General features: G+C 45.2%; 4 protein-coding genes across 5 annotated transcripts; 2 read left to right on the forward strand and 2 right to left on the reverse strand.

Annotated features, from left to right (window-relative positions):
- Nucleotides 1-439: 439 nt before the first annotated feature.
- On the reverse strand, nt 440-3,624 carry LOC130514018 (Golgi reassembly-stacking protein 1-like). The gene is made up of 8 exons (XM_057013371.1): nt 3,410-3,624; nt 2,870-2,950; nt 2,325-2,528; nt 2,130-2,216; nt 1,912-2,042; nt 1,586-1,833; nt 1,365-1,487; nt 440-1,219 (listed from the first exon to the last, which is right to left on the reverse strand). Exons 1-8 carry the CDS (start codon nt 3,473-3,475, stop codon nt 966-968), a joined length of 1,194 nt encoding a protein of 397 aa, XP_056869351.1. The 5' UTR covers nt 3,476-3,624; the 3' UTR covers nt 440-965.
- Nucleotides 3,625-5,718: 2,094 nt separating this feature from the next.
- LOC130513809 (elastase-1-like) lies at nt 5,719-7,427 on the forward strand. 2 transcript variants are annotated; one of them, XM_057012884.1, is made up of 9 exons: nt 5,721-5,833; nt 5,920-6,014; nt 6,113-6,219; nt 6,316-6,444; nt 6,519-6,655; nt 6,731-6,876; nt 7,014-7,163; nt 7,259-7,282; nt 7,365-7,427. In XM_057012884.1, the coding sequence occupies exons 1-8, from the start codon at nt 5,800-5,802 to the stop codon at nt 7,271-7,273; spliced, it is 813 nt and encodes a 270-aa protein (XP_056868864.1). In that variant the 5' UTR covers nt 5,721-5,799; the 3' UTR covers nt 7,274-7,282; nt 7,365-7,427. The 2 variants fall into 2 exon arrangements, with proteins under 2 accessions (XP_056868865.1, XP_056868864.1); XM_057012885.1 differs by lacking the exon at nt 7,259-7,282 and having other exon boundaries at nt 5,719-5,833; nt 7,014-7,187.
- Nucleotides 7,428-8,651: 1,224 nt separating this feature from the next.
- LOC130513810 (elastase-1-like) lies at nt 8,652-11,854 on the forward strand. Its single transcript, XM_057012886.1, has 8 exons — nt 8,652-8,716; nt 8,782-8,876; nt 8,962-9,068; nt 9,171-9,299; nt 9,382-9,518; nt 9,596-9,741; nt 10,233-10,382; nt 10,461-11,854. Exons 1-8 carry the CDS (start codon nt 8,683-8,685, stop codon nt 10,473-10,475), a joined length of 813 nt encoding a protein of 270 aa, XP_056868866.1. The 5' UTR covers nt 8,652-8,682; the 3' UTR covers nt 10,476-11,854.
- csrnp1b (cysteine-serine-rich nuclear protein 1b) lies at nt 10,668-22,053 on the reverse strand. The gene is made up of 5 exons (XM_057012883.1): nt 21,686-22,053; nt 16,105-16,297; nt 14,218-14,477; nt 13,849-14,145; nt 10,668-13,774 (listed from the first exon to the last, which is right to left on the reverse strand). Exons 2-5 carry the CDS (start codon nt 16,277-16,279, stop codon nt 12,866-12,868), a joined length of 1,641 nt encoding a protein of 546 aa, XP_056868863.1. The 5' UTR covers nt 16,280-16,297; nt 21,686-22,053; the 3' UTR covers nt 10,668-12,865.
- Between the last annotated feature and the right edge of the window lie 3,196 nt (nt 22,054-25,249).

The following is a 25,249-nucleotide window of genomic DNA, read 5'->3' on the forward strand; positions in this document are numbered from 1 at the left end:
TTTGGCATGTAGATCTTGTTCAAGCTGGAAAATTATAGTGCTGTTTTACACACGTTTTAGCAGAGGCAGGCCAAGAGCAGGCTCGCGTTACAGCACCACACTGTGGTAAATTAATACAAATCCATCTCCCTCCAGCCTTTCTTCCCTCCACGCATACAGTTTTTTTCTTTCCCAGCACACCCATCCCCCCCAGTCAACAGAGGAGGGTCTTGGTAAATAATTGAGGATGGTTCTCATTCTGCCTTTAAAGGCCTTTATTCCCCCCAATGGAATCTTTATATTGATATATATTAAATGCTATCGTCTTTTCTTCATTTGATGGCAATTATGGAGAACGTGCAGGTGAAGAATGCGGATCAAGATTTTTTTCCTGAGGAAAATGAGGTATTTGCTGACCCCTGCTGTCCCCAACGAGGAAGTTCAAATGAGACAAAAACACTCTGGTGTACATTGGTTTTGATAAATATTCGATTATTTTTGTCCATCTGTAAAAATGTTGAACACAACCAAAATCAAAGCTGCACAATTAAAAGTAAATTACCAAGCCTGGTGCCCTAATTTAAATCAAATCTAAAAGGTACAGAATAAAAATGCCTACAATCCAGAATACCTGAGTAATTTTTTTTTAAACATGTATAGTCATCACAAACTCAAACCGTGAGAAAATTACATAGACAGTATTTAAAAAAATATAAAACTCCCACATTACAGCATGAGCCCAAGCTGAATATCTGTCTCAGTAGTTCTTTGTATAGTTTTAAGTGCGATAAAAGCGCAATAAAGATATTTGTTGTGCAAACTATCATGAGAGCCACCTGCGTGTTGCTGAGCGATAATGAGGTGAACAGTCTTCATTTCTAACTACATAAAACTCTTGATAGATTTAAACTGCTGTCCAGGAAGTAGATTTAACTTACAATCATCGTGGAACCCATCGCAGTTGTGAGCGTAACATGAAACTTTTCTCAACTGTCTGGTGCGGCAGTCTCTGACATGGCTTCCATGATATCGGCCAAGACCGAAGCGTCAGAGTTGAACTCTGGCACCTCAGGGATACCTGGCTCCTTCGGGCTCTCTGTGGTAACTTCTACGTGCATGGGGTCGTCTGTAGTTTCCCTGTCTGAGGGCGGGGTGGTAGGCTCCCCCTCGTGGGACTCGTTGGCATCCAGGTCTTCTTCGGTCTCCTGAGATGAAGGTCTTTGGTCGACAGATGAGGTATCTGAGCAGAGTGGTTCAAGGGTTTCATAAATCTGCCCCAAAAGTAGCTGATTTTTCATTTCTTTTTTCCACACATGGGTAGGATTGAAAGCCTGTAATTATTGTGAGCATCATCTAAGCATATCCATGGGTTTAGAGCTACTTACCCAAGCGTTCCTGATCACCAGAGCCAGCGCTGTAATTGGCAAGTATGGAGCTCTGGCCAATGTCATCGGAGGAAACCATGTCTGACAAGTCTGGCATCGCTGCCTCGGAGATATTAGTATAATCTGCGTTAAGCAAGAGACGGATGAGCATTTTGATTTGTGTGATAAGGCAGATTTAGACAGCAGGTTTGTGGGTTTTTTTTACGATAAGATCTGGTTACCCAAGTCTGCAACTGGCTGAGGGGGCGAGGTCGTGCTCGAATGTTGCACGGCTCCTTCATTTTGAATTAGATCTACTTCGCTGATGCTGGGGTTGGATGCAGCCACTGAAGGTGGGCTGTGGTCACCCACAGCTGGCTCCTCGTTGGAATCCTTCGGCGCAGGAACATTTTTGCTGAGGTGGGTGGCGGGTACAGCTGCACGAGTCGGAATTCTGTGCAAGTAGCCGTAGCCAATGCCACAGCCTAAGCTTAAGACAAGAAAAGGCTGTTGCATTTATGGCACCACATGGATGAGGAGAAAATAAATGCGAAGATGTGAAATTTACCTTCCCTCCCCTCCCCACGCGCCATTAGGAGTCACCACAACCTCCCTACATTGGTCAGACTGTGTGTTGTAGACCATCAGTTTCAGTGGCTTCCCCTCGCCGGCTTCCACCAAGGAAAAGAAATCCTCGGACTGCGAGAGGTTTCACCACAGGAGAAATGGTTTACACGTGTGTGTACTTGGGCATTCATGGAGGGGAAAAGAGGTAGAATATCTTACATCTTGCAACACCTGGTCAGCTCCCACAATGAAGTCAGTGTGAGCAATGAGGCCAGCTAAAGCTGCAGGTGATCGTGCTTCCACATCCTATAAAAAGAAATGTATAGCCCCCAAGAGATGACAGAAACATTAACATTCTGAAATATACCTTCTGTTGTTAATGGTATTGTTATGAGGTGGGTGGGCAAGCCTTACCAAAACATGCCAAACATTCTCACTGGCCCCTTCAAAGTTGCAGAAGCGGACACTTGCACCCAATAGACCCTGGCCACCCCACATGTTGCTGGGAGTCACCTCCAGCTCTCTCATCCGCTGTGTTTTGGAGTTGTACACTTCCAGTTTGACTGGTTTCTCCACATTGGCCTTTAAAAGATCTTTCAGCAAGTCACCATCTTTATTCTGCAGAGACAGGAAAATATTTGTGACTTTAGCAAATGTCGAAAAAGCAGATTTACCAAAAGACGTGCATTCTGTCCAAATTAGCAATGGCATTGTCACTGAAGTAATTTTTAGACAACAGTGGCAGTTAGAGGATTGCTTATAAAATGAGATGCTACTGGTATTTTAATACTGTACTGTACTTCACATATGTAAGGATATATCCAAATTTTGAGATATAACCATGAATATAAACTAACGGGCAATTTAAAGGTAGCAGGAAGTCATGTTTCTGCCATTAGAAAACACTGGTGAATATAACTGATAATGTATGAGGAAATAGGAGTCTTAAATCTGCTTACAAGTCTAGTGTTGCCTATAGAGAGGATAAAGTCAAAGAAGGGTTCCAGACCAGCCTTCAGGGCAGGTGAGCCCTTTTGAACCTGAAAGATAAGAAACATACATAATGCACAAACCTATTCAATTCAATGGAAATAGCTTGATTTATACCCGAGGGGCCATTTAAGAACACACAAACGTAAACCAATACAATCAATAAAGAGTACATAAGTACAGTACAGGATGGAAACTGTGGAAGGGGAAGTTTTTTTTTCACAATATTTGCAGGCCTTGGTAACGCTCAGAAGCCTGGATGACATCCTGGTGCCACCTCATCATGGGCGGTGGAAACCATTATCGCTGACCAGTTTTACTGGTCAGATAAGTTACTGAATAACCTGACATTTAAAAAACATGCAACTGCTTTTGCTCACAGACGCCTCTCCTATCGAAAAGCACATATAAAGTGTCACTAAGCTGATATGAACATTTTTATTTGTTTTGGGTTTTTGATTTTATTTTTCCTTCGGTTCAGGAAGCACTAATATTATGCGACACCTTACCCCATGTACGTGATATCCCCAATTAGTTCCACCGTCCAACAAAAACGAGCTCTGCGACAGGCCCATGGTTTGAAATACCTATTACTAATTGAATGTCACTGAAGTATAGTCGTATACTAAGTCATTACTTAAAAATATACAGGTATTTTAGCTAGCTTGCGCCATCTGAACGGGTTGACAGCGGGCGCTTGGGCTGAACAAGACTAAGCTAATAAATAATGATACCAGAAAAATCGAGTTAACTGCGGAACACATCCGTGAGCATCATCCATCGGTATTCGATTAGCCATCCTTGTACGGCTACATGCGGTTTTCTGCAAATGGAAGCAACTAATTAATATACCTAGATAGAAAGATATTGTAGTAGATATGAAGCTTCCTTTCCATTCTACTTGCAAACAACAACACAAACAACAATAATTTATATTGTAATTATTATCATGTATAGGCTGATCTAGATCCACTGTTACACACATTGAAAAACCTTATCTTTGCACGTTTTAATACACAGTTATAAACACGTTGCTATTTTAAATTCTATGTCAAACCCATGTCTTTCACGTCTTAGAGAACTAAATACAAATACTGGTATGATCTAAAACTCTCCTTTCTCATTCTAATCTGTCGACTTTAAGTGGAAATTTTCTTCTGTTGACAGTTGTCAACCCGTTATCACATTTATCTACAGGAAAATGAAGGGGGAATAAAAGAAAACATTTAATCTAACACACCTGTTCAATTCCCACCCAAATAACAACTGGAAACTATAGTTTATTGAATGGATTTAAAAAAAAAATTACATTAGACTTTAAGAGAATTACAATAATTCCCTTAACATTGGAAAGGAATCTAATTTTTGTTCCAAGTGTTTTATCCACTATTACAAATAAAATGGAGGCTCTTGTCAGGTGATTTGTTGTCCAAGACTTTATGAAGGTCTTTGAGTTTCTTGCCAGTATAAACACAGAGACACTGTCAGTGTTCCAAGGTACTGTCAACATGATTTGGCTTGTGGCTTTCCTGTCCTGCATTGGTAACTATAACACCTACAAATCCTTCTTTTTTAGTGCCATTGTTTCTGCTTTAAATGCTGTCTGTATATTTATGTCTTCATGAAGGTCTGATTGTGTATTTCAAATCTTTTTTACTGTAAATTTCCTAGGTTACCAGATCTTGAAGAAACATGTTGTCCACACTGTCACATGGAGCCACTTAAATAAAATGAAATTGCATCACAGCTTTTGCGTGTTTTTACACATTTCTTGACACCTCCAATGAGCTTTGCAGACTTTTTCTGGCAATTGTACCATTGAGTAGGCTGAGAAAGGTTATGATCCTCTCGTATATTGTGAGGCAACTTTAAAATACCCAAGTGAACACAGGGACTGTGACAAAACTGAAATACTTTAACCCCGAAAATGCAACCAGAGTGGATATAAAATTCCTTTACTGAGTCCCTCAAACCAAATCCATACTTAATCTGACTTCTACTGTGAAAAGATGGTCACAGGGAGCACTTTATGGGTTTCAGAATAACATTTTATCCAGGTCTTTATTACATTGTAAACACAATAAGTTTTAAGGGTGTTGGCAACCCTCTTCAGCTTGTGCCATCAGATGCTTGGGCCTGACAAAAGAAAGCTAATAAATGATGTTACCAGAAATATCAAGTACCTGCGTAACATCCGTGATTCTGTCACCCGGTGGTATTTGATTAGCTATCGTTGTAAAGGCTCTATGAGGTTGCTTAGCAACTGTAAAGAATTTAACCCAATTTGTGAAATCCTTATAAATGTTTAATAGAAAAGTATTGTGGTAGAAGTGAAGCTGCCTTTTGTCAGAGTGTTATTATTAATAGTAGTAATACTGTTGCGTCATTACTGTTTAACATGCAATGAAAAGACATTATCTTTGTACAAAATTTTTAATTATACTGATAACATTATGAAAATACTGGTTTTAAATCCAATAAAGACCAAGAATATTCGCTTTGAGGGGTCTAACCCTTCAACATAAGTGGAGTGGAACCTTTTTTTCTTCAGGTATCGTATTTATCTATGTGAACATGATGAGAAAAACATTTAATCTAACATGTGAGCACATCTGTTCTATTCCCACTCTGATAAGAAACACAAGCTATGGTTTATTAAGTGGATAAATATTTTAAATCCCATTTTATGGTAATTATAATGATGCTTTTGACATTGGAAAGGAATCTAATACTTGTTTATGTGTTTTTCCTCACGCTGTATTGTAAACTAGATTCATTTAAGGAGAAATGACAAATAAAACAGAGGCATTTGTCAGGTGAATTGTTGCCAAACACCTGAAGGTCTTCTCACCAGTATAAATACAGGGACACTGTCACTGGTCTACAGCAGTGCCCCAACATGATTTGGCTTGTGGCTTTCCTGTCCTGCATCGGTAAGTCTAACAACTACAAATCCTTCTTTTTTTAGTGCCGTTGTTTCTGTTTTAAATGCTGTCTGTATATTTATGTCTTCATGAAGGGCTGATTGGTGCTAAACCATCCCCCCCCTATAACGGGGACAATGGGAGGGTGGTTGGAGGCCAAAATGCTGAACCCAACAAATGGAAATGGCAGGTAAGCATCTGTGCTTTTCGCGCTCAGCTGAAAACATCTGTCCCATTTGAAATAACATCAAGTCTAATCACCATCTATTGGGTCATTTCTCCCCTCAGATTTCTCTTCAGCTGGGCTCTTATGAGGAGGGTTATTTCTCCCACATCTGTGGAGGAAGCATCATCGATCCCTTCTACATCATGACTGCAGCTCACTGCATCATCAGGTTGGTCCTCTCGCCGCTCTTTAAGGCCACCAGTCTGTAATCAACCTGATCCACTTGGGTTTGATGCCTTCAATTGGTCTCTTCCGTCCCCCTCAGTTCAAACCCCAGGGAATACCGAGTGGTGTCAGGTGAGTACAACATGAACGAGGATGAAGGCAGTGAGCAGTTCAGTTCTGTGGAGAGGATTATTGTCCATCCCGGGTGGACTCACGACCTTGGCAACGGGTATAATGACCGCAAAATGGTAGAACTTTGGCTTTTGTAGGCATGATTTAAACTTTGCAACATATGTGCTGCAGGAATGACATTGCATTAATGAAACTGAGTCAACCCATCTATGACAACGGCTATGTAGGGATGGCACAACTTCCTGCTCCAGGTCAAACGTTGCCTCATAATTTCGACTGTCACATCACTGGCTGGGGATACATTGACAGTGAGGACACACTTGCAAATTTGGAACCCCATATTTGGACATAAATAACTCATTTTTGCTGATGGTTTTCCACAGTGTGGGGCACCTCACCTCCAATCCTGCAAGAGGCTCTTCTTCCTGTGGTGGAACATTCTGTCTGCTCCCAGCCCGAGTGGTGGGGCGTCATCGCTCTGAAAACGATGGTCTGTGCAGGAGGGGACGGAGTCCTGTCTGGATGCCAGGTACTATTATTTACAATATAATTATGTTTTCATTTGGTTGAAAGGGATTAGAAATACAATATTATTATAATTAAAGACAGTAAACCTAACATCTGGATGTTCTTCTTGGGTGTTTCCATATATTTCTAACCCTTTAGGGAGACTCTGGAGGTCCTCTGAACTGTTTCACCGACGGGGCTTGGAGAGTCCACGGCGTTGTCAGCTACGGCCCGGCTGGCATGTGCAACCAGTATAGGAAACCAACCGTCTTCACCAGAGTGTCTTCCTTCCTCGACTGGATTTACTCTGTGAGCGTCATTTGACATAATACAGTTTTTAACATTGAACATCACAATTTCGGCCATGTAATTCAAACATTTTCTATTTACTGTGCGTTTCCTAGGTTACCAGGTCTTGAAGAAATTAAGTAAGCCTCTTTTTACATGATACAAGTCTGATCCATCCCAATTTTAGCTGTGCATTTAAATGTTTCTCTGTATGTTTCCTAGGTTACCAGCAACTGGAGGATATATCACAAAGAGCCCATGAAATAAAACAATATTGCATCACAACTTTTGTGTGTTTTTACCCTGTATATTTTCATTGAAAGGCAATACTTCCTGACTCCTCAAATGAGCTGTGCTGCCTTCCCTGGAATTCTCTCCTGTCGGATCTTATATATTTTGAGATGGAACCTGCATTGAGACAGTGTTGATCCTTTGACCTCCCAAAGTGGGACCGCAGTGGACATGCAATGCACTGACTAAAAGATTCAAACCAAACACCAATCAATTTAATTTCTAATAGGCAAAAAAAGCCACTTCTTGGGTGTAACAATATAGTGGTTCATATCTTATGTGGTGTACTTGCAAATCTATACAAGCATTTAAAAAAAGTGCACAAGTGGTCCAGAGATATCCAACAATAGTAGCAGAACACAACAGACATAAGAAGAACAGTAACAATTGTGCCAGACGACTGCTACCAACTAAGTGTACAGACACAATTCAAGCATGATCGGACACTCAGTCGTTTACTGTTGTCTATACGGGAAATAAAGCCGCAGAGAAGCTCCAGACCATAAAAGTCAATAGGACAGAGAGACCGTAAAACTACACAGCTACTTCTAACTGCTGGTACCAACAGCTGCGAGACACAGCAAGCACTCAGACGATCAGACAAAACTAAGAAGTGATGATGACAGAAAAATCGAGCGTCTCGTATGGTATCTAGCGAGCGGTGTTTGATTAGCTTTCCTTGAAAGCGTTCTCCGAGGTTGCCTGGGAACAAAGAGGGGCATGTTTGGGGATAAAACGTTTGAAACCCTTCTTTGTAGCATTAATATTAATACCATTTGTTATATATGTATATGCACAAGCTTGGCAATAGCATCCAATGATAATATCAGATTATAAAATACAGATTTTCTAACAATGTCCATCATTTTCCTCCCTTGTAGGTTAGTATAGTTCTATTCTGTAGACACATTGTGAAACCTTGTCAATGAGTAATTTAAGCTATCGAACATTTCTCAACCATGTGAAATCATCTGCTCTTTTCCCACCTGATAACAAACTGTTTTTTTTAATAAATAATAGCACAATAATGATAGATTTTCAGATATTTCTAATTTAGAGATTGCATTTTTAAAGAGAAAACAATTGGTTCAATGCATTTTATTTATATGTCCAGGAAAGCAAGAAATCCTCATTTATCTAAAAGATTGAAGCTTTGGCAGGTTATCTGTTGTCCAACACTTCATGAAGGTCTTCCAGTTTCAAACCAGTATAAATACCAACCACTGTCAGGGTTCCACAGTACTTCAACATGATTTGGCTTGTGGCTTTCCTGTCCTGCATTGGTAAGTCTGGAAAAACATGACCTTTCCAGGGCTGCTGTGTTCTCATGTTCTTGTGTTCCCCACAGGGCTGATTTGTGCTAAACCGCCTCCTATTCATGAGGTGGACAATGGTAGGGTGGTTGGAGGCCAGAATGCAGCGCCCAAAACCTGGAAATGGCAGGTAATAATCAGTCGCTCAAATTATTGATTCTTTTTCCAGAAACGAGAAACTCTGACCTCCTGTGGGTCTATTTCCACCCTTTCAGATCTCTCTTCAGCTGGATTCTTATGGTGAGGGGTTCTTCGGCCACATCTGTGGAGGCTCTATCTTTAACTCTTACCACATCATGACTGCTGCTCACTGCATCCTCAGGTCAGATCACCTATGAGCCTTAACTCCGCCCACTTGTACAACACCTGAGTGCATTCCTGCGACGTAAACGCAGCGTGTTTGTGTCTCTCCCATCCTCATCAGCTCAGACCCTCGACAGTACCGAGTGGTGGCGGGCGAGTATAACCTGGATGAGGAGGAAGGGAGCGAGCAGTTTCTTCCTGTAGAAAGGATCATTGTCCACCCTGGGTGGACCGGTGACCTTGGGAATGGGTAAAGTGACAGAAAATTACATCCCTTCTTAAAAACAAATCCTCAGTGTGAGTTGTTAAACATTGTCCTCTTTTTCATCTAGAAACGATATTGCTATTTTGAAGCTAGCTGAACCTATCTATGACAATGGCTACACGTCTTTTGCAAGACTTCCTTATGCCCATCAGACGTTGCCTCATGGCTTCACCTGTTACATCACTGGCTGGGGCCGCATGGACTGTGAGACTAAATACAATATTGGGCCCTCTGTGTAGTCTAGATAATAGTCATCCATCTTCTCTGACTCTTTTCCACAGATTGGGGCACCACACCTTCAATCCTGCAAGTGGCTCCTCTACCTGTGGTGGAACATTCCATCTGTTCCCAGCCTGAGTGGTGGGGAAGCATCGCTCTGGAGACGATGGTGTGTGCTGGAGGGGATGGAGTCGTGGCTGGATGCCAGGTACCAGACAGCACTGGTGTTTACTGTCCAGAGGAGGCATGCATGCAGAAGTGTTTAAGCTACAGACACTTGATTAAAAGTGAAGATATGGTTCTAATTTCACAGTAAACTTATTAATAGTTGCACACATATCAAAGAAAGCGCTGCATGTTTACACTACATAAGGAATTGCGCCTATCAGATCAGAGGAACATCTAAAAATATGGAATGGATCATTCTTTTGAGACAGAACACAGATTCTTAAGGGTCCCAAATCTTGTCTTTGGGCACAGAATTTGAAGGCAAACTGCAAATATCACGTAGAAAGCTCCACACTATAAAGGCAGTGTTTACTGAAAGGTGTACTGTGGACCTTTGGGAGGACGTTAAAATATTTCAGGTGGTCATTTACTTGGTAAGCTTTTGTGCTCATGGAACAATAAAGGCAAGCATCTGTGCAGTCTTCACACTGGACCGTCTGCTCTATTGTGTTGCTGCTGCTGGTCCTCCAGGGCGACTCTGGAGGTCCCCTGAACTGTTTTGTGGACGGAGCCTGGAGGGTCCACGGTATTGCCAGCTACGCTCCCTCCGGAAGTTGCAACCAAGTGCGAAAGCCCACCGTCTTCACCAGAGTGTCTTCCTTCGTCGACTGGGTCTACTCTGTGAGCGTCCTTCGCCTTTGCTATAAAGTCTAAATGATATATTTTCACCTTTTTCTAATGTTTGTCTTTGTTTTCCAGGTTTGCCACCCCTAGTGAACCATTCTGTCACACAGAGCCAACGAATAAAAAAGCTGCAAATAAAAAGCCAAATAAAGAGGAATTCTTGTCTCAAAACAACCAACAAGGGATGAGGGTGGCGCAGACAACCAGGATATTTAACTTTCCAACTGTTATTCCACCATTCTATTTTCAAAAAAGGGGAAAAATCTTGACAAAAACAGCCTGGAGGATTTAAAAAAAACATCTTTATTATTCAGAGGGGCGGGCTGTTGAAATGACTAAGATGACAGAAACTGTTCTTCAACAGCGGGTTTAAGTGTGAATTATGTAAAAAATAAAGCAGCTTTGTTTGCTCTGCAGGACCATTCAAGCAGAATTATGTACAACGCAAAAGGCAAAAAACAAGTAAGACACGTTCTTTGAAAATAAGGATTTTAAAAAAGCTGTACTGTAATACATTACATCGATAAACACTCACTGTTGCCATTTCTTCATGGGAATTGATGGATTTTGTACAAGAGAAACAACAGTTTGCTTGTAAAAATCAGTGCCCTCTTCGTGGCTTGGTACACCCATTAGATTAGGAATTTTAAAAAACAAAAAGGCAAAAAAAAGCGAATAATACATTTCCGACGTGCGCTGGGCACTTTTCAAAGTATACAATTAATCAGAACATCTTTAACAAACAGGACCTGCATGCATTATGTTGTAAAGGGTCCAGAAAGGCTGCGTGAACAGCTGTAGGAAGGGTGAGATATGTACAGAAACGCTCTAGTGTCCTCAACCGCTCACCCGTGACCTCACCATCGCCTCTGTAGGTTCTCGCTCGAAACCAATTGAGGCAGCTCTTCAATTTCCAGGGGTCAGTGCGCAATAAAAGATTGTATAATATATGCAACTTCTATCCACAGAAACCCCCTTTTACAATGTGTAATTTATAGCCCAAGTCACAGACTTCTGAAGGGTTCAGAATACAATCAAATAGATCTTTGCAATTTAGTTTTAGTGGCATTTTGCTAAAAATCTCATACCATAAGTTCGCCTACGAAAAATACTCAGAACATGGGAGATTAATAACCTCCATAAGTATACCTTTCTCTATAATTCATATATATTACAAAGTTTGTCCCAGATTGAAAATGACTCATTTGACTTAATAAAATATTCAATTTGTAAGTGATTAGAAGTCTTTTTTTTTCTACTTTCTCCAACCTGCATAAGTTAGTTACAAAATATTAGTCTAATTCTCTAAGGTTACATTGTAGGCAGCAACACAATAGATGCACAATTTAGTTTCAGTGATTAGGGAGATTCCACAGTTTTCAGTCCCAAAGCTTAAAAGGAAGCCTCGGCTTCCCCTGATAAGCAGGCACATCCAGTAAACTTCAACACCCCGTTATATTGCCAAAAAAGAGACTTAAATTAAATAATTAATGAAATGATGACAAAATAACTTACCAAAAACAAATGTTAAATGAACAAGTGAAACAAGTGAATAGATATTAAATACTTTCTGTTGGACCCGTGGTCCCGTTTCCCGTAGCAACACCTACATACACATGTGTGGTGGAAAAAAATAAAATTAAATGAGAGGAAGATTGCACTTTCAGGTGAAAACGTCAAACCACAGTGCTTACCGAGTGAAATTAGGCTTTGTCTGAAATAAATAGAACTCATTGAAAAGGAAATAACTTAGAAACAAAAGCAACTCAGAAAACACAGCCACAGATTTGTGATGGTGTGAACATTTTTTGAATGATCTGGCTCATAAATAAGAAAATTTAGTGGCAAACTGTTGAATCGACCCCACGCGAGCGAAACAATGCCTAGAACTACTTCCGCAGATAAAGTGCTAATCGAGGAGCTTTTAGAGGGATATTTTTGTACCATGTTAGACCCTTTAGGGAGATCCTCAGCATCTGAGTGGGGTCCAAAAGGGAGGACATGAGCTGGACTACATTATGGTTTGACTTGGTTTTCGTATGAAGGCCATCAGAGCAATGGTCGCCACACGCTGCCTCCAAAAGCTAGAAAAATATCCCTGAGGTGCACATTCAGCTGTGTTGAGATCCCCACCCTGGCCCCGCTGAGAGCCCATTTCCTGTTAAATGGCGAGTGGTTGGTGGCGGTTTGGTTCGATAAGCTTACTTGGGAAGTGAGGGCCGGCATCGGGTTCTACGGGCGTGACCTTATGCTTCACGTCCTTATTTTTTTTTTTTTTAATATTCAATCTTGAATCACGAGCTGCCATCTCACACGGCAGGAATCTCTAACCGCTTTGCTAACATTTTGAAGGCAAGTCTGGATTCTAACATTTCAGGCAAGCAGGAAATCACAGCTTCCACCCGCATCGCTCAACACTGACGTTTCGTGTGCGTGTTCGGTACCCCTCTTACTTTCTTGCACTGTCCACAGAAATTTCCTCAGACTTTCACAGATTCCATCACAGACAATTCCATGGCTTCCTCCAACAGCTGATTGTCCGTAAAAGCGGCGGGGGGTTCTGGGACGGACTCTGAAAGGCCAATCAGTGACTCCAAGAGGCACGTCCCCGGGTCGCTTCCCGGTGGGAGGCTGGGATAACTAGGCAGTTGAAAGTGAAACAAGTTGTCCATGTGTTCGTATTCTTTGAGGGAGTTGTAGAGCGAGCTGGGCCCCAAGCAGGGGAAACCGTCAAAGAACTCCAGGTCTGACTCCGAGGAAAGGCTCAGGTCCATGTTGTAGCTCGCAGAGCGGTCGACCGAGGGCGAGGGCGTGCGCGGCACGCTACTGCAATGGAACAGGGCGTTCGCCTGGTTGGCGTTCTCGTCCAAGAGTTCTGAAGCCGCTGTGGCTCGATTGTCCGTGTGGTCGCCCGCAGAGTCCAACAGTCCAGCGTGGATATTGTCGTTTTCATCGGCGAAGTCCACCATGCTAAAGCTACTGAAAGCCTCCGTGGACGACTGCTGTTCTTGCCTTTCTTCGCGGCACTTTTCTGCACGGATCCCGCTGTCATCCCCATCAATTTCCAGCCGGCTGTGATGCCCGAGGAGGCTCTCGCCCGCCTCGGAGTCCTCGGTCTGTCCCGAAGTGTCCGACTCCGCCATGTCGCTGCTGCAGCTGTTCTCACCAGTCGCCACCAGTTCCGAGCCCAAAGGGAAGGCCGACGCTGGCGGAGAGGCGGAACTTTTCAAGTTTCTCTCTTTATTCTCCTCCCTGGTCTTCTCCAGCTCCAGCTTCATGATAGTGTGGATGTAATGCGTTTGGACCCTGTTGGGGTTGAACTCGATGCGACCTTCCGTGTTGCCGCAGCCGTCCCTCGTGCAGCCACATGGGAAAAAGGAATGATCCATCTGTGAGGAGCCAAGGTTCTGTTAGTCACGGGCGGTTTTGTCAGACAGCCCAGTGATATTCTTGCGGCTCTTACCTGACACTTGATGCCAGCCAGGCTGCAGCCACATGTCTCCGGGTCACAGAAGCCCTGGCAGTCGCAGCCGCAGTTCTCCCTCGAGATCCTCAGCTCATGAAGTTGCTTCTTCTCCTCCTTATCGATCTTTTTCACGCCGGCCGCTTTGAGCAGTGCGTACCGGCGTTTGGGAGTGTACGGCTGCAGGAAGGAGCCCTCGTCCAGGTTGGCGCCGCTGATGTCGACATCGTGTTCGGGGATGTCGTCCACCGTCAGCTGCTCGGCCTCTGCGCTCTCCTGAGTACCGTTCTTGGTCAGCTGAGGAGAAGGACGAGGGTTAAACCACGATCGTTTGCGCCAACTTTGTACGCCTGAAGCTGAATTGCTCACCATCATCTTTAGAGCTTCCAGCTTCTCCTCTCTGAGTCTGTTGAGGAGCTTTTCGCGGCGGAGGAGGCGCTGCTCCACGGCAAACTCGGCCAGAGTGTACGTGCGGAGCACACTGTGGCGCTGCTGCATGCCAAGGGTGCATCCTCCTCGACTGGGGACGCTGGTGAATCCTTGGCAACGCGGGAAGAAGAAGACGGTCACCTGGTCAAAGGTCACATTGCCCCGCCGCGCCTTTTTCGCTTTCTTTGGGATGGATGTTGCTACAGAGGGAAAAAGATGCATTTTAAATACACGTCAACCAAAAATGTATTTTTCTTTCAAATGCTACTTTTATGCGCCACTAGATGGCGCAAAGCTCCACTAATTGTCTAGTGCGCAAACCCCGCTGAGCAGAGTGTCAGGAACACCCCTCTGATTCATTGCGCCGGTCCTTAATGGATCCTTATCCTGCAGCCCATTAAAACACAGCTAATGAGAGCCTTGCACATTTTCAGCCTGTTAAGCGAGAGCAGAACTAACAAGAATCCTTTTAAACCGGCTTGTTGTCTTCTTTTTTTTAAGCCCAGGAATTTCCCCTCGGTTGCCAAAACAGAGACGGAATCACCGGAATCACAAGCTGGTGACAGGATTTTTCGGGGCTGCCGGAAAAGGTGGAGACTGAAAGGGAAAATTGCCTGTCACCGACGGTTCCCACAGACGGGACGGGAGTCAAACCTCTCCAGACAAACACATGCACACGCACATAAAACCCATATGGAAACCAAAGTGGAAGCACGTGTGGAAAGAACTCAATCAATTATTCAAGTTTGCTTAGAAATTCCATTTGAACTGCCCAGGAATATTCAAAGTTTTTCCTCCGCTGAAGTCGCCACATGTGCGGAGGATTACTTTTATTTTGCGGTGGGGAACTCCTATTTTCTCAGACGTGGTGTTTTGCTTGGCCCCACCCGGAACAATTATCCGCAAAAAAAAGCAGATGGGAAAGAAAATAGGCGATAACTGCAGCGCGGCGCAGCAGAATCAGCCTTTCAGCCCGACGCAGGTGCAGACAATGGCCCCACTGTACCGTCTGATCTGTCACGGGGGGTAATAAAGAAACTGCCAGTCTCAGCTTCACATCCATCAAATCCACTCGGGCTTTTGACACTTACAGGAGGCAAATGACACCTCGCCATAAATAATAGCTGTGCTGGCTGTTTTTAGCAGTTTAATTCACAACGGATGACAACTTTCGCTCCAACACAAACAGCAGATTTTAAATGGTCTGCACAATCTGTTCTTTCAAATGTCTCTGCATGCCTTCTTTTCTTCATTAGCCAACAACCCCCCACCCCCGCTCCCTTTTGTATCCCTTCGCCCAGCCTCTTTCAGCACCTGTGCTGGGTGCACGCCTGGGCTTCAGACAAGGCTCTGTGTGTTTCCAGTCCTGGCAACCAGCCACCCTTCTCTTCCTGTCTTCCTGCACCAGCACCCTGGAAACCTCACAACTGTGTTTGCCCTTAACCCTTCAATCACTCTCCCATCCAACCGCTCCCCAAATGGCGAGCAGATGCGTCCGCGTGCAGGCGGAAAATAAGAAAGACGCTCGCACCAGATCTCTGACGGAAAGGTGAGGCTCTTCACGGACGGCGAGGGTGCAGCGTGAGCAGATGCTGCATAATGTGATTAGCTGTTTCACAACTTCAGGGCATAAAATTAAAAGGGGTGCGACATTGTATCTGTGACTGGGTTCACAGGCTAAGAGCTGTCTTCATATTTCACCACCTCATATTTACAAGGTTGCAGTTTAAGTCTTGGTGGAGCAGAAAACATGGGGCAAGAAAATGCATTGGAAGCTCTCATCAGGTCAGAGCAGATGAGTGGCGATGCTGGAAGAGTAGTACTCACTGTTATAGTTTGTTGCTGGGGAGCTCGGGTTGCTGGGATTGGAATCCAGGGTGTCTGAGTAGCAGCTCTCCCCCTCCGAGTCCCAGCCTGAGCCGGCTGAGGAGAGGGAGGAGGGTGAGGAGTAGCACGGGTCCTCGTCCACCTCCTCGAACTTCCTCTTGAGAAGCCCGCTCATGGTGCTAGCTGGAATAATCTGCAGAAAAGAGCAAAGAGATAGGACGACCTTGACGTTAAGGCTGCACGGAAGCTACAGAGAGGTTTCAAATGTTATTGATATTAGCAGCCCTGTGCTTGGCCATCTGAGACCAGAGCAGGCGCATCTCTGGCTCGCGCTACATGCTGCTGGAAGTAGTAATAAACCACAGAACAGGAAGCAATCAATCAGGCCAATTCACATAAGTCAACAATTACTGGACCCTTCAACCTCTTCTTAATCTCATCAGCTCTGCAAATGCATTGATTGCCAGGAGGGACCAGGCACAGATGCGAACAAGCGATCGTTATATAAGCATCTAGGCCCTAACCACCACATCCTTATTACCTGTCCAGATCTTTCTGTTTGTGAATTCAAACTTGTGGTTTAAAGATCATTCTTTCCGAATCTGACGCACCGTGCGGACGTTCGGCGCTGCACGACACACATTCCGGTGCTGCCGTGACATCACCCAATGCGTGTGAATTCCCAAACAGCACCTGGAGGCGGTAGCGGATGCGTCATGACAACAGAGAGGATGTTTCGCACGTTTCCTGAGAAGGCGAGGTGCCTGCTGGACAAGAGGGGCCATTGTCGAATCGCCAGCAGAGTTTCTGCAGGCCTAAATGGGAGGGAGGGGCTGGGTGGATGTGTGGGTGGAAGGGACTGAGCAGAGAGGGGAGACATGCTTGGGCGCTTGTCCAAAAGGCACTCCCATTGATGATGTGGAATGGGAAAGAAAGCTTTTTACACTACACATAAAGTCATCATTTTAACATCAAACTGTTTATCCTCCTCGGGATTCTGGCCAAATCCCTCGCAGCTGCGCATCCATCTATCAGTTATTTTTAGTTTTGCGTGTTCAAATATTTGCTTGGCAAAACCTCCCGTTTTGTACAAATGTTTATAGGGAACCACCGAATGTCATTGCGGCGCTTATTGTTTCATCTTCGGCTCGTTAGACGTTTTTAGGGAGGCAGCTGCGAAGGAGAAACCTTCAAATTAGTGAAATTTACGTCCCAAACACGTCAGCTTCTAGACCAAACACGGCTTATCATCAGCCTGCTCACAGATCATCTGTTGTATGTGCGTAAAGAGCAGGACACACCCATGCCGGGTGATCCAATGGCTCTAAAGCAACGCTATGGGTCGCCTGCATGGCTGCTTTTCTTATCAGGGTATTATGCAAGTGTCAGCAGTCAGAAGAGAGAGAAAAAATCCGCCCAAGTATGCAAGGAGGGGGTCATTTTCAGCAAGCAGTGTGGAGCAATTATGCAAAAGCGGCGCTCTCTGACGTAGGTTTTTAAAAAGACATCAGAGTCAAGGACAGGAGCTTCATTCCTCTACATGCACACATGCAGGTTTACTAGGACGGCTGGAGTCAGATATTATTGGTTACTGTGCACATAAGATGAATAACTCACCCTGTAGTAGGTCAGAGCTGCTCATACACAACAAGCAAAACTGCTTTTTCACATCTTTGACCACAGGCATATTTCAGATTAGTGACCCAGTGGGAGACATTTGTGGAAATGCCATTCACAGCTGCTAATATCGCCACACTTCCTGATGTAATAACTTAGCTGGACAACAAGTGTATTTGGCACGCTGCTCCAGCGTGAGGAAACGCACACGGGTTCGCCTTCTCTTATTTTTTTTTATTTTTTTTTGCCATCTCTCCCAAACCACCCTCTGCACGTAAGGGAAAAAAAGGAAAACAAAGCTGCGAGGCATCCTCGAGGGAGTGCAGGGCGCCAGCTAAGCAAAGTCTTTTTAATTAGAATCTGCAGTGAGGCAGAAGAGCAGGAAAGGGATAGAGGAGGAGGCAGCGGTGTCAGAACTGGGTCATTGTCTCTTGACTGCAGTCTACCTGACACATTGATTTGTTAATCCTGTTCAACGGGCAGAAACAATGGCGAGAGGTTAATCCCGGCAAGGGGACGGCTTGTAGTCAATCTGGAGCTTCTCAGCCTGCTCATTCCCCGAACAAGGCCAAGAGAGCAAGGAGAAGGAAGAACAAGGGACCGAGGATTCTGGGGGGGAGACAATTGTGCATTGACTCATTTGCAAGAGGAGGAATGCAGGGAAAAGACAGCAGATAAAAGAATTCACAGGCAGCTCCCGGGGAAAAAGCAGTGCCTGCAACTGTCTCCTCCGAATGGAGAATGGATGTGATCGGACAGCCGAGGCGGAGAGGGAAGCGCAGCGTGTTTTCTCCGCGCGCTAAATTATGCATCACTGTCATTCCATCAACCGCGCACAGGCAGGCAGATAAAGAACGCAGCCGCCGAGGTGCTCCCCAGCCGGTTGTCACGGCGTTGGGCAGATAAATCTCCAGCGGGGGGATTTGTCACCAGAAGCGCTACACAGCAAGTCAGATGCATAACTATGTCAGAGGAATGAGATTATTTTGGATCCTTTTGGCTGCGCACGGTTAATCAGACAGGATCCCAAATGATCTTTATTTCAGCTTCTGAAGATGAATCCTGAGTTGTTTGACAGACTGATTGAAAACTTTATAATTAAATGATGTTTACTAGTGGAAATTGGAGGTGAATAATTACTAATCACCTAGATAAATGGGATTTCTGGCTGCCCCCCTTCTAATCCTAACGCCTTTAAAGGTCCAGGAGAATCCAGAAACGATCTGTGCAGCTGGGAACACGTGCAGAGGCAGCATCCAGTCTAGCGTGCCCCCTCTGCCCCCGTCTGCTCAACAGGACAAGTCAGAGTTGACTTTTCCCTGTTCCGCCACCTGTCTGGCCTATTTTGCCTCCGATAACCGTGTGGGTGGCAGCAACAAGTCCGGGTAAACTTAGCCGGCAGAGAGCATTGACATGACGTGCTGACAGCCCCGACGCAGTGTCTGAATGACTAACTGACTGAGTCAAGTGCTCGTAAAATGTGATAATGATGAGCCTGGGAGTCTTCCTGCCTGTGTGCGGGCGTGTGTGGACAGGCCTCGCGTCCCTCCAGGCCCCTAGGTATTGTTCTTCTCACCTCCCTCTCTGTCACTATAAACGCCGGAGCTAATTGATCAAAGCTGCGAGGTGACGGCGGCGCTGGATTTCAGCACACTTGCATGCTGGGAGGACGCAGCAGCTGAGCCGGTGCACAGAAGCGCTCCGCCTGCTGGAGGAGCTGCCGTTTTCCTCCTGCCTGATCCTTGTTGTCCTCAGTCGGGACCCGGAGCCGGCCGTGACGACACCTCTGAAACATCCTGCCCCTCCGACTTGACCCGCGTGCACGCTGGCTGTAAAAGCAGAGGTAGCGGGAAGATGGGAGGGAGGACCGTCGAAAACAAATAAATAATGTCATGTCTCCCAGCCGCAGGAATTCCATCCTGGCAGGGCTGCTCGTTCCCGTAGTGGGAAAGAAACACAAGCTCTATCCAACCCAGATGTGTTTTCTACCACTAACCACTGGAAAATCTTACTCCCACAAGGCAGCTGAGCTACCTCCACGCAGCCACACCTGGCAGGGTATTAGCTTGCACGTGTGGCCGATGCACGCTCGGCTGTCATTAATCTGTAAAGCAGGCTGGGCGATGGCCTGCAGGTCAGAGAGTCTCTTCTCTTACTGATTTACTGGGAAAGGAGGGTTTTACGCGCTACTGGCGAGAATCTGTGCAGGGACAGACCTGAACTGTGACCAGTTCCAAACAAAGGCAGAGTTGAGCAACTCCAAAGTTAAGAATTCCTTTGCAATATTGCAGCATGTATCCTCTCTCTATATATGTGTGCATGTGTGTGTGTGTGTGTGTGGAGGAAGGGAGGACGTGGCTGCAGGTTCAGGGGTCAAGCTCCAGTCTGGGACACTTGCAGCATGGAATGCTGGGAGAAGACAAAGCAGATGGGAGCTCCCTGCTGCTGTGTGGCAGACTGTCTCTCTCTCTCTCTCTCTCTCTCTCTCTTACGCACACACTCGCTCACCCTCCCTTCACCCATCTCTGAGCACAAAGTGTGGGGGCCATCCTGCGTGACCAAAATGAAGCAGGCAAAGACAACCTTGTCTGAACCCGGCACGACTTACATAGAGGCGCACATGAAAGCGAGGGAGCCTCTCAAGGTTGTGAAACGTCCCCTGCACAGCGCAGGAAGTGGCGGTCCGGTTAATCTGTCCGACAGCTGCACTCACCACAAGGTTAGCTGTGGATCATTTGATTAGGATGTGATGGGACTTTTATTCATTTAATTTGCAATTTATGCTTATTTTTCAAGTCAAATCAGCAAAATTGGCTCACAAGAATGAAGATAATTGGTTATAAATTGTAAGACTTAATAGGAATAACATATCACAGAAGTATAGATAAAGAGTTATTTGACTGCACATTCCAGGGAAATGGATAGCACATGGATTTCACGACATCAAGTGCTATATTCCTTTCCTGTAAACAAAGGATCATTCAGTTCTCTGTAGCCTGATTCCAGAAAACATGATTCTAAAAAATATCCGGATGAGGTCGCGCTAGAGGCGCCTGCGTTCCCTCAGAGGCTCAATCAACAGCAAGAAAAGAAAGAAACCTCGGATTATGGCTCATTTTCGCGTCCGAACGCATTAATATCGGCTTCAATTGAGGCACTCGCGCCGCATTTACGCGCTAACGGAGATGACATGCGGAGAAAATAATACAAATCCCAACAATGGAAGCGCGCACACCTGGTTCACCGGCGTCTGCGCGCTCAATTGATCATCATAGGAAAAAAGAAGCTGTACGTGGAACGATCGGGGCCATGTTCCACAGCTCTCGATCGCCATGATTAATGCAAATTGGAATGACAGCAGCCCTGTCAGCTGTGCTCACATGCACTGCCTTCAGGAGTCGCTCGAGTTACAAGAGGCGCACCAGCACCGCGGAGGTGAGAGAGAAGAACTCCACACGGACTGAATACACAAAGCCGACTTCATCAACACTTTGCACAAACGAATCCACAACAGAATGGGTGAAAAAATTAAACCCAAACGCGCCGATAGATTTAAAACTCCGCGCTGACAGCGACGGCCGAGCTGGGAAGTTTACGCAGAGCACCATTAATCAGTGATTGATATCTAAATCAATAGTGGATGAGCCGGATTGGGAGAATCTCGCCTGAAGCGACAAGTTGCGTTATTTTATTTCCCTGATCCTTCTGGTTAACCCTCGCGCAAAAGTGATTGGCACAAACTCGTTGGCAATCATTTCAATAAAGTTAAAAAAAGGAGAGTAAATATAAAGTGATTATTTTAAAGTAAACGACACTTGATCGCCTCGCACAATCACGCACATATCACACGATTTTAAACACAAAGGAGAGGAAAATAAAGTATGATTATACCCCCCCCTCCTCCTCTGAGGTTAAATACCCCAATAACCCCGACAGCAAACTCTCCAGCCTGCTTCGTACTCACCACCAATTCCAGTATCCGATCACCATTAGGGACGAAATAACGCTGGGTGACAGCCGCAGATCACAGTGGAGGTAATCCGAATAAAACACGGCTTCTGTGCCCCCCCACCCTCGCGGAGCGTACAGTAGCTCCTCGGTGCTATTGTCTGGCTCTCCGGGCGCACGGAGCCTCCGTACCAGCTGAAGCGCTTCCCTTGTCTGTGCAGACTACCGAGAAGCGCAGCCTTTTTCGTCAGTGGAAAACTCCCTCCTGGCGTCTGACGCAGGCGGTGACACAGGGAGGCTGCCCACGCTGCTTCCTGTCTAATGTGACTCTACCCGCCGTGGACAGGAGGGACACGCTCCTTTGGCTGAAATCCTGCTGACCACAGACAGAAAGCCAGTCGGATGTTAACTCTCAGTTCGCGAAAACCGAAATTAATTGTGGGAGGAGCGGCCGAACAGCTGATTTCCAGTCAACAGGAAAACGCTGTCGGAACACTATAAAATTATGACTCAGGTGAATTTGACGCGGAACACGCATCTGTTAGAATCAATCTGACTTTAAAAAAAAAAAAAAAGCACTTGGAGAAACTCCAAGCAGTCAGTTTTCCAAATATCGTGACAACGTATACAGGCATTAGTGATAAAAGGTTACACAACATAAAAGGTTTCTAATAGGTCTCTTTGGCAGATCAAAGGTCATAGTCACCAAAAGCCATTGTTCCTTGGCCCATTATTTCCTGAAAGTTTAATTAAAACCTGTACATGTTATTTAGCTCACAACAGACAAACAGACAGCCAGACACACAGACAGCCAGACAGACAGCCAGACAGACACACAGACAGACAGACAGCCAGACAGAAACGATGTCTGTCACATAACCTCCAAGGCAGATGCTAATATATTTGGCCAATCCACCGTAACCCTGGTCCCTTGAGATACGCCCCCATGCTACATGCTATCATGCTAGTGGCTCAAACGTGTCTTGAAAATAAGCTTCCGGTTCATATATTAATAGCAGGAGGGATATATTGGAATCTAAAATGGAGTCTAGTTGCATTGGTTCTAAAAGTTGCTGATCTTCAAAGAGGGAAAAGTGCTCCTTTGTGTCAGCTGTCAGTGAACGATTTACTCGTGACCTCCATGCGTCTCCGCACCAGCGGAGGTTTTGTGATCGCAGATTGAATCCATCTTTTCTCCAAAAGCAGCTGCGTGGCTGCCTTTGCTGACCTCCTCTCAGGTTGTTACATTTGTTACTTCCACAGCATCACAACGTCACTCTCAGCTGGACCTGGTATCAATATGGGTACTGATCATCGATACAGCTATCTGTCGCTAGTTTCTTGTTCTACCGCACAGGCAAAAGGGGAAAATCAAGGTGAATGACAGCGAAAATGGTGCCGCCTCTTTCAACTAATCAGCAAGAAGTTACACGCAATGTGCACATTTGCAAAATTCGCCAATTCCCTGAAATGTGGCTCCAGAACCATAAATTAACTTTTAATCAAGGCTGCATGACCGTGATGATGAGCATGCTAGATGATGGCGATTAGACCCCGTCATGCAACCTTTCTGCAGCGAAAGATGAATGAAATTGCTGCTGATTAACACCTCCAGGACTGTAGGGATAGCGAAACCAGACCATCCAGTCTTTGATTAGATAAATACAAGTAGGAGACAGCCTCTGAGAATGCCGTTTTGCTTGTTTTTGTATAGTTTCTCAACACTGGTTTTGTGTGTCTCTTTGTGTGTGTGTGTGTGTGTGTGTGTGTGTGTGTGTGTGTGTGTGTGTGTGTGTGTGTGTGTGTACATTGCTAAAAAGGGGGAAAAGTAGGCCAAAATACAGTGGGTAACTCCTAAGCTGAAAGATAAGGTTTTAAAGGTCAAAAGGAAGTTGAAAACACATCAGGTTTGTCCTTAAAAAACATGCTGGGTAAAGTTCTCACAGATAAAAGAAGTGTGCATTCGTGTTCCGGAGGAGAGCTACCAGAGAAACCGAGGAAGGTGTGAATGGCGGGGACGAGCAAAAAGTAGCGATTTTGTCGTTTACTCTGTCGGAGCGCTAGATGATGTTTGAACGGAGGGACAATTTTTGGGAGATTTTTTTTAAAATAAATTCTCTTACTTAAGTTCATAAATTTCCATTGAGACCAAGAGGAAATACCCTCGATGTGGCTCTTTCTTGATACCCGTTGAGGACTATCAATTCCTTTTTTTGATAAACAGGGAAGCATTCTGGAGAACAGTGGGCTCACACATGTTTACCCTCTTTCCTAAGATGTGCATGTGTGTGTGAATGTTAGCTGGGGGAAGGGGGGGTGGGGGGTGGGGTGGTAACCCTTAGTGCCAAAGCCACTGAATCAGACTGAATACATTATGGCCACTTTCTTTAAAAGTGTGCCAGAGAGTTCACGGATGAAGACGCCCCTCCAAGAACACAATAATGGGCTTCAATTCTTTCCATCTGCAGATGGAGAGGGGCCTGTGACTGCACGTGCTGCGAGGAGCCGGATCAGTGATATTCCAATTTACTGCCATCAGAGGCTTCCCAAAAGTGCCCCAAGGTGAAGATCAGACCTGGGGTAAAAATGCCAAAACTCTCAATAGATTGGCGTGGTCAGACTGAAAGGTTCCCCAGCAGGAAAATGCCAGACTAGATTGTCCGGAAAAACCTGGAAATGAGTAGAAGATGCAGAGAAATGTTCAGATGAGACGCCCTTGTAATGTTGTGTTGCTGTTCAGACCCAGGCGAGGGAGGGGGGTTCTGATTGATGGCCCCAGCTGTCCCAGAGGAGAGGAACACAGGCAGACAGCTGGCCACCTGTAGCCCCAGACGCGACCGTGATGGAGGCGCGTGGCATTGTGTTTCACAGCGGAGGGCAGAGTGCAGCACAGGGTTCAGGACACTGTTCATCACAGCCAGGAAAACAAGCGAGAGGCTCCAAACAGTCCTCCAGGAAAGAGTCTTTGCGTAAATAAGGTTAATTTTCCAGATTTTTGTTATTTTTTTGGGTTTCCTTTCCCCTCAGTTGCCGCGTAACTGCTGCCGCCTCGGTTTGGGGGCCGAGATTGCCCCGGGACACAACATCACCGGCATAAACACTGTTTTGACACAAGCTACATGAGAGAGGAAAACAGAAGAGATGAGCTCACTGAGGCACAGGAATTAATCCAGGAGCAAGAGGGAAAGAAGGGAAAAAAGATCACCCTCCCCCTCTCAAAGCAAAGTAGCCAATCAGGGTTCAGGGTAGCTGCTTTACTTGGAGACCGAAGAATCTGTGTGTAGTGATATGACATCATCAGCTGCCCATTAAAGGAGAGGTCAGTTTTTTCCTCCCCCCCCCCCCCCTTAAGGATGTGACACATGAACAAAAGACCCTTTCAAGCACCCAACATTTTTGATCGGTCCTTATTTTAAATTTGCAGACAATTCTGTTCTCTAAAGGATAATGATGATAATTACAAACATGTGCAGGGGTCGGACCAAGGTGATAATGAGACGTTAGCGGTTCCGAGTTTGAGCGGTCCACAAAAAAATAAGTACTTTTTTTTCTTTCTTTTTTTTTTGCTTCTTGCCTTTGT

This window comes from Takifugu flavidus, chromosome 17 (assembly GCF_003711565.1).
Source record: "Takifugu flavidus isolate HTHZ2018 chromosome 17, ASM371156v2, whole genome shotgun sequence".
Lineage (NCBI taxonomy): Eukaryota > Metazoa > Chordata > Actinopteri > Tetraodontiformes > Tetraodontidae > Takifugu > Takifugu flavidus.

Bases quoted from the DNA above. Each gene is read 5' to 3' on its own strand.
- LOC130514018 (XM_057013371.1), bottom strand. From the start codon at position 3,475: ATGGGCCTGTCGCAGAGCTCGTTTTTGTTGGACGGTGGAACTAATTGG. The intron at 2,217-2,324 runs GTAAGGCTTGCC...TTCTTTTTATAG, and splicing joins AGAATGTTTGGCATGTTTTG to GATGTGGAAGCACGATCACC. The intron at 1,220-1,364 runs GTAAGTAGCTCT...CACTCTGCTCAG, and splicing joins TGGTGATCAGGAACGCTTGG to ATACCTCATCTGTCGACCAA.
- LOC130513809 (XM_057012885.1), top strand. From the start codon at position 5,800: ATGATTTGGCTTGTGGCTTTCCTGTCCTGCATCG. The intron at 6,220-6,315 runs GTTGGTCCTCTC...CGTCCCCCTCAG, and splicing joins GCAGCTCACTGCATCATCAG to TTCAAACCCCAGGGAATACC. The intron at 6,445-6,518 runs GTATAATGACCG...TATGTGCTGCAG, and splicing joins ACTCACGACCTTGGCAACGG to GAATGACATTGCATTAATGA.
- LOC130513810 (XM_057012886.1), top strand. From the start codon at position 8,683: ATGATTTGGCTTGTGGCTTTCCTGTCCTGCATTG. The intron at 8,877-8,961 runs GTAATAATCAGT...CCACCCTTTCAG, and splicing joins CCAAAACCTGGAAATGGCAG to ATCTCTCTTCAGCTGGATTC. The intron at 9,069-9,170 runs GTCAGATCACCT...CATCCTCATCAG, and splicing joins GCTGCTCACTGCATCCTCAG to CTCAGACCCTCGACAGTACC.
- csrnp1b (XM_057012883.1), bottom strand. From the start codon at position 16,279: ATGAGCGGGCTTCTCAAGAGGAAGTTCGAGGAGGTGGACGAGGACCCG. The intron at 14,478-16,104 runs GTGAGTACTACT...TTCCCTCTGTAG, and splicing joins CCCAGCAACAAACTATAACA to CAACATCCATCCCAAAGAAA. The intron at 14,146-14,217 runs GTGAGCAATTCA...CCTTCTCCTCAG, and splicing joins TGGAAGCTCTAAAGATGATG to CTGACCAAGAACGGTACTCA.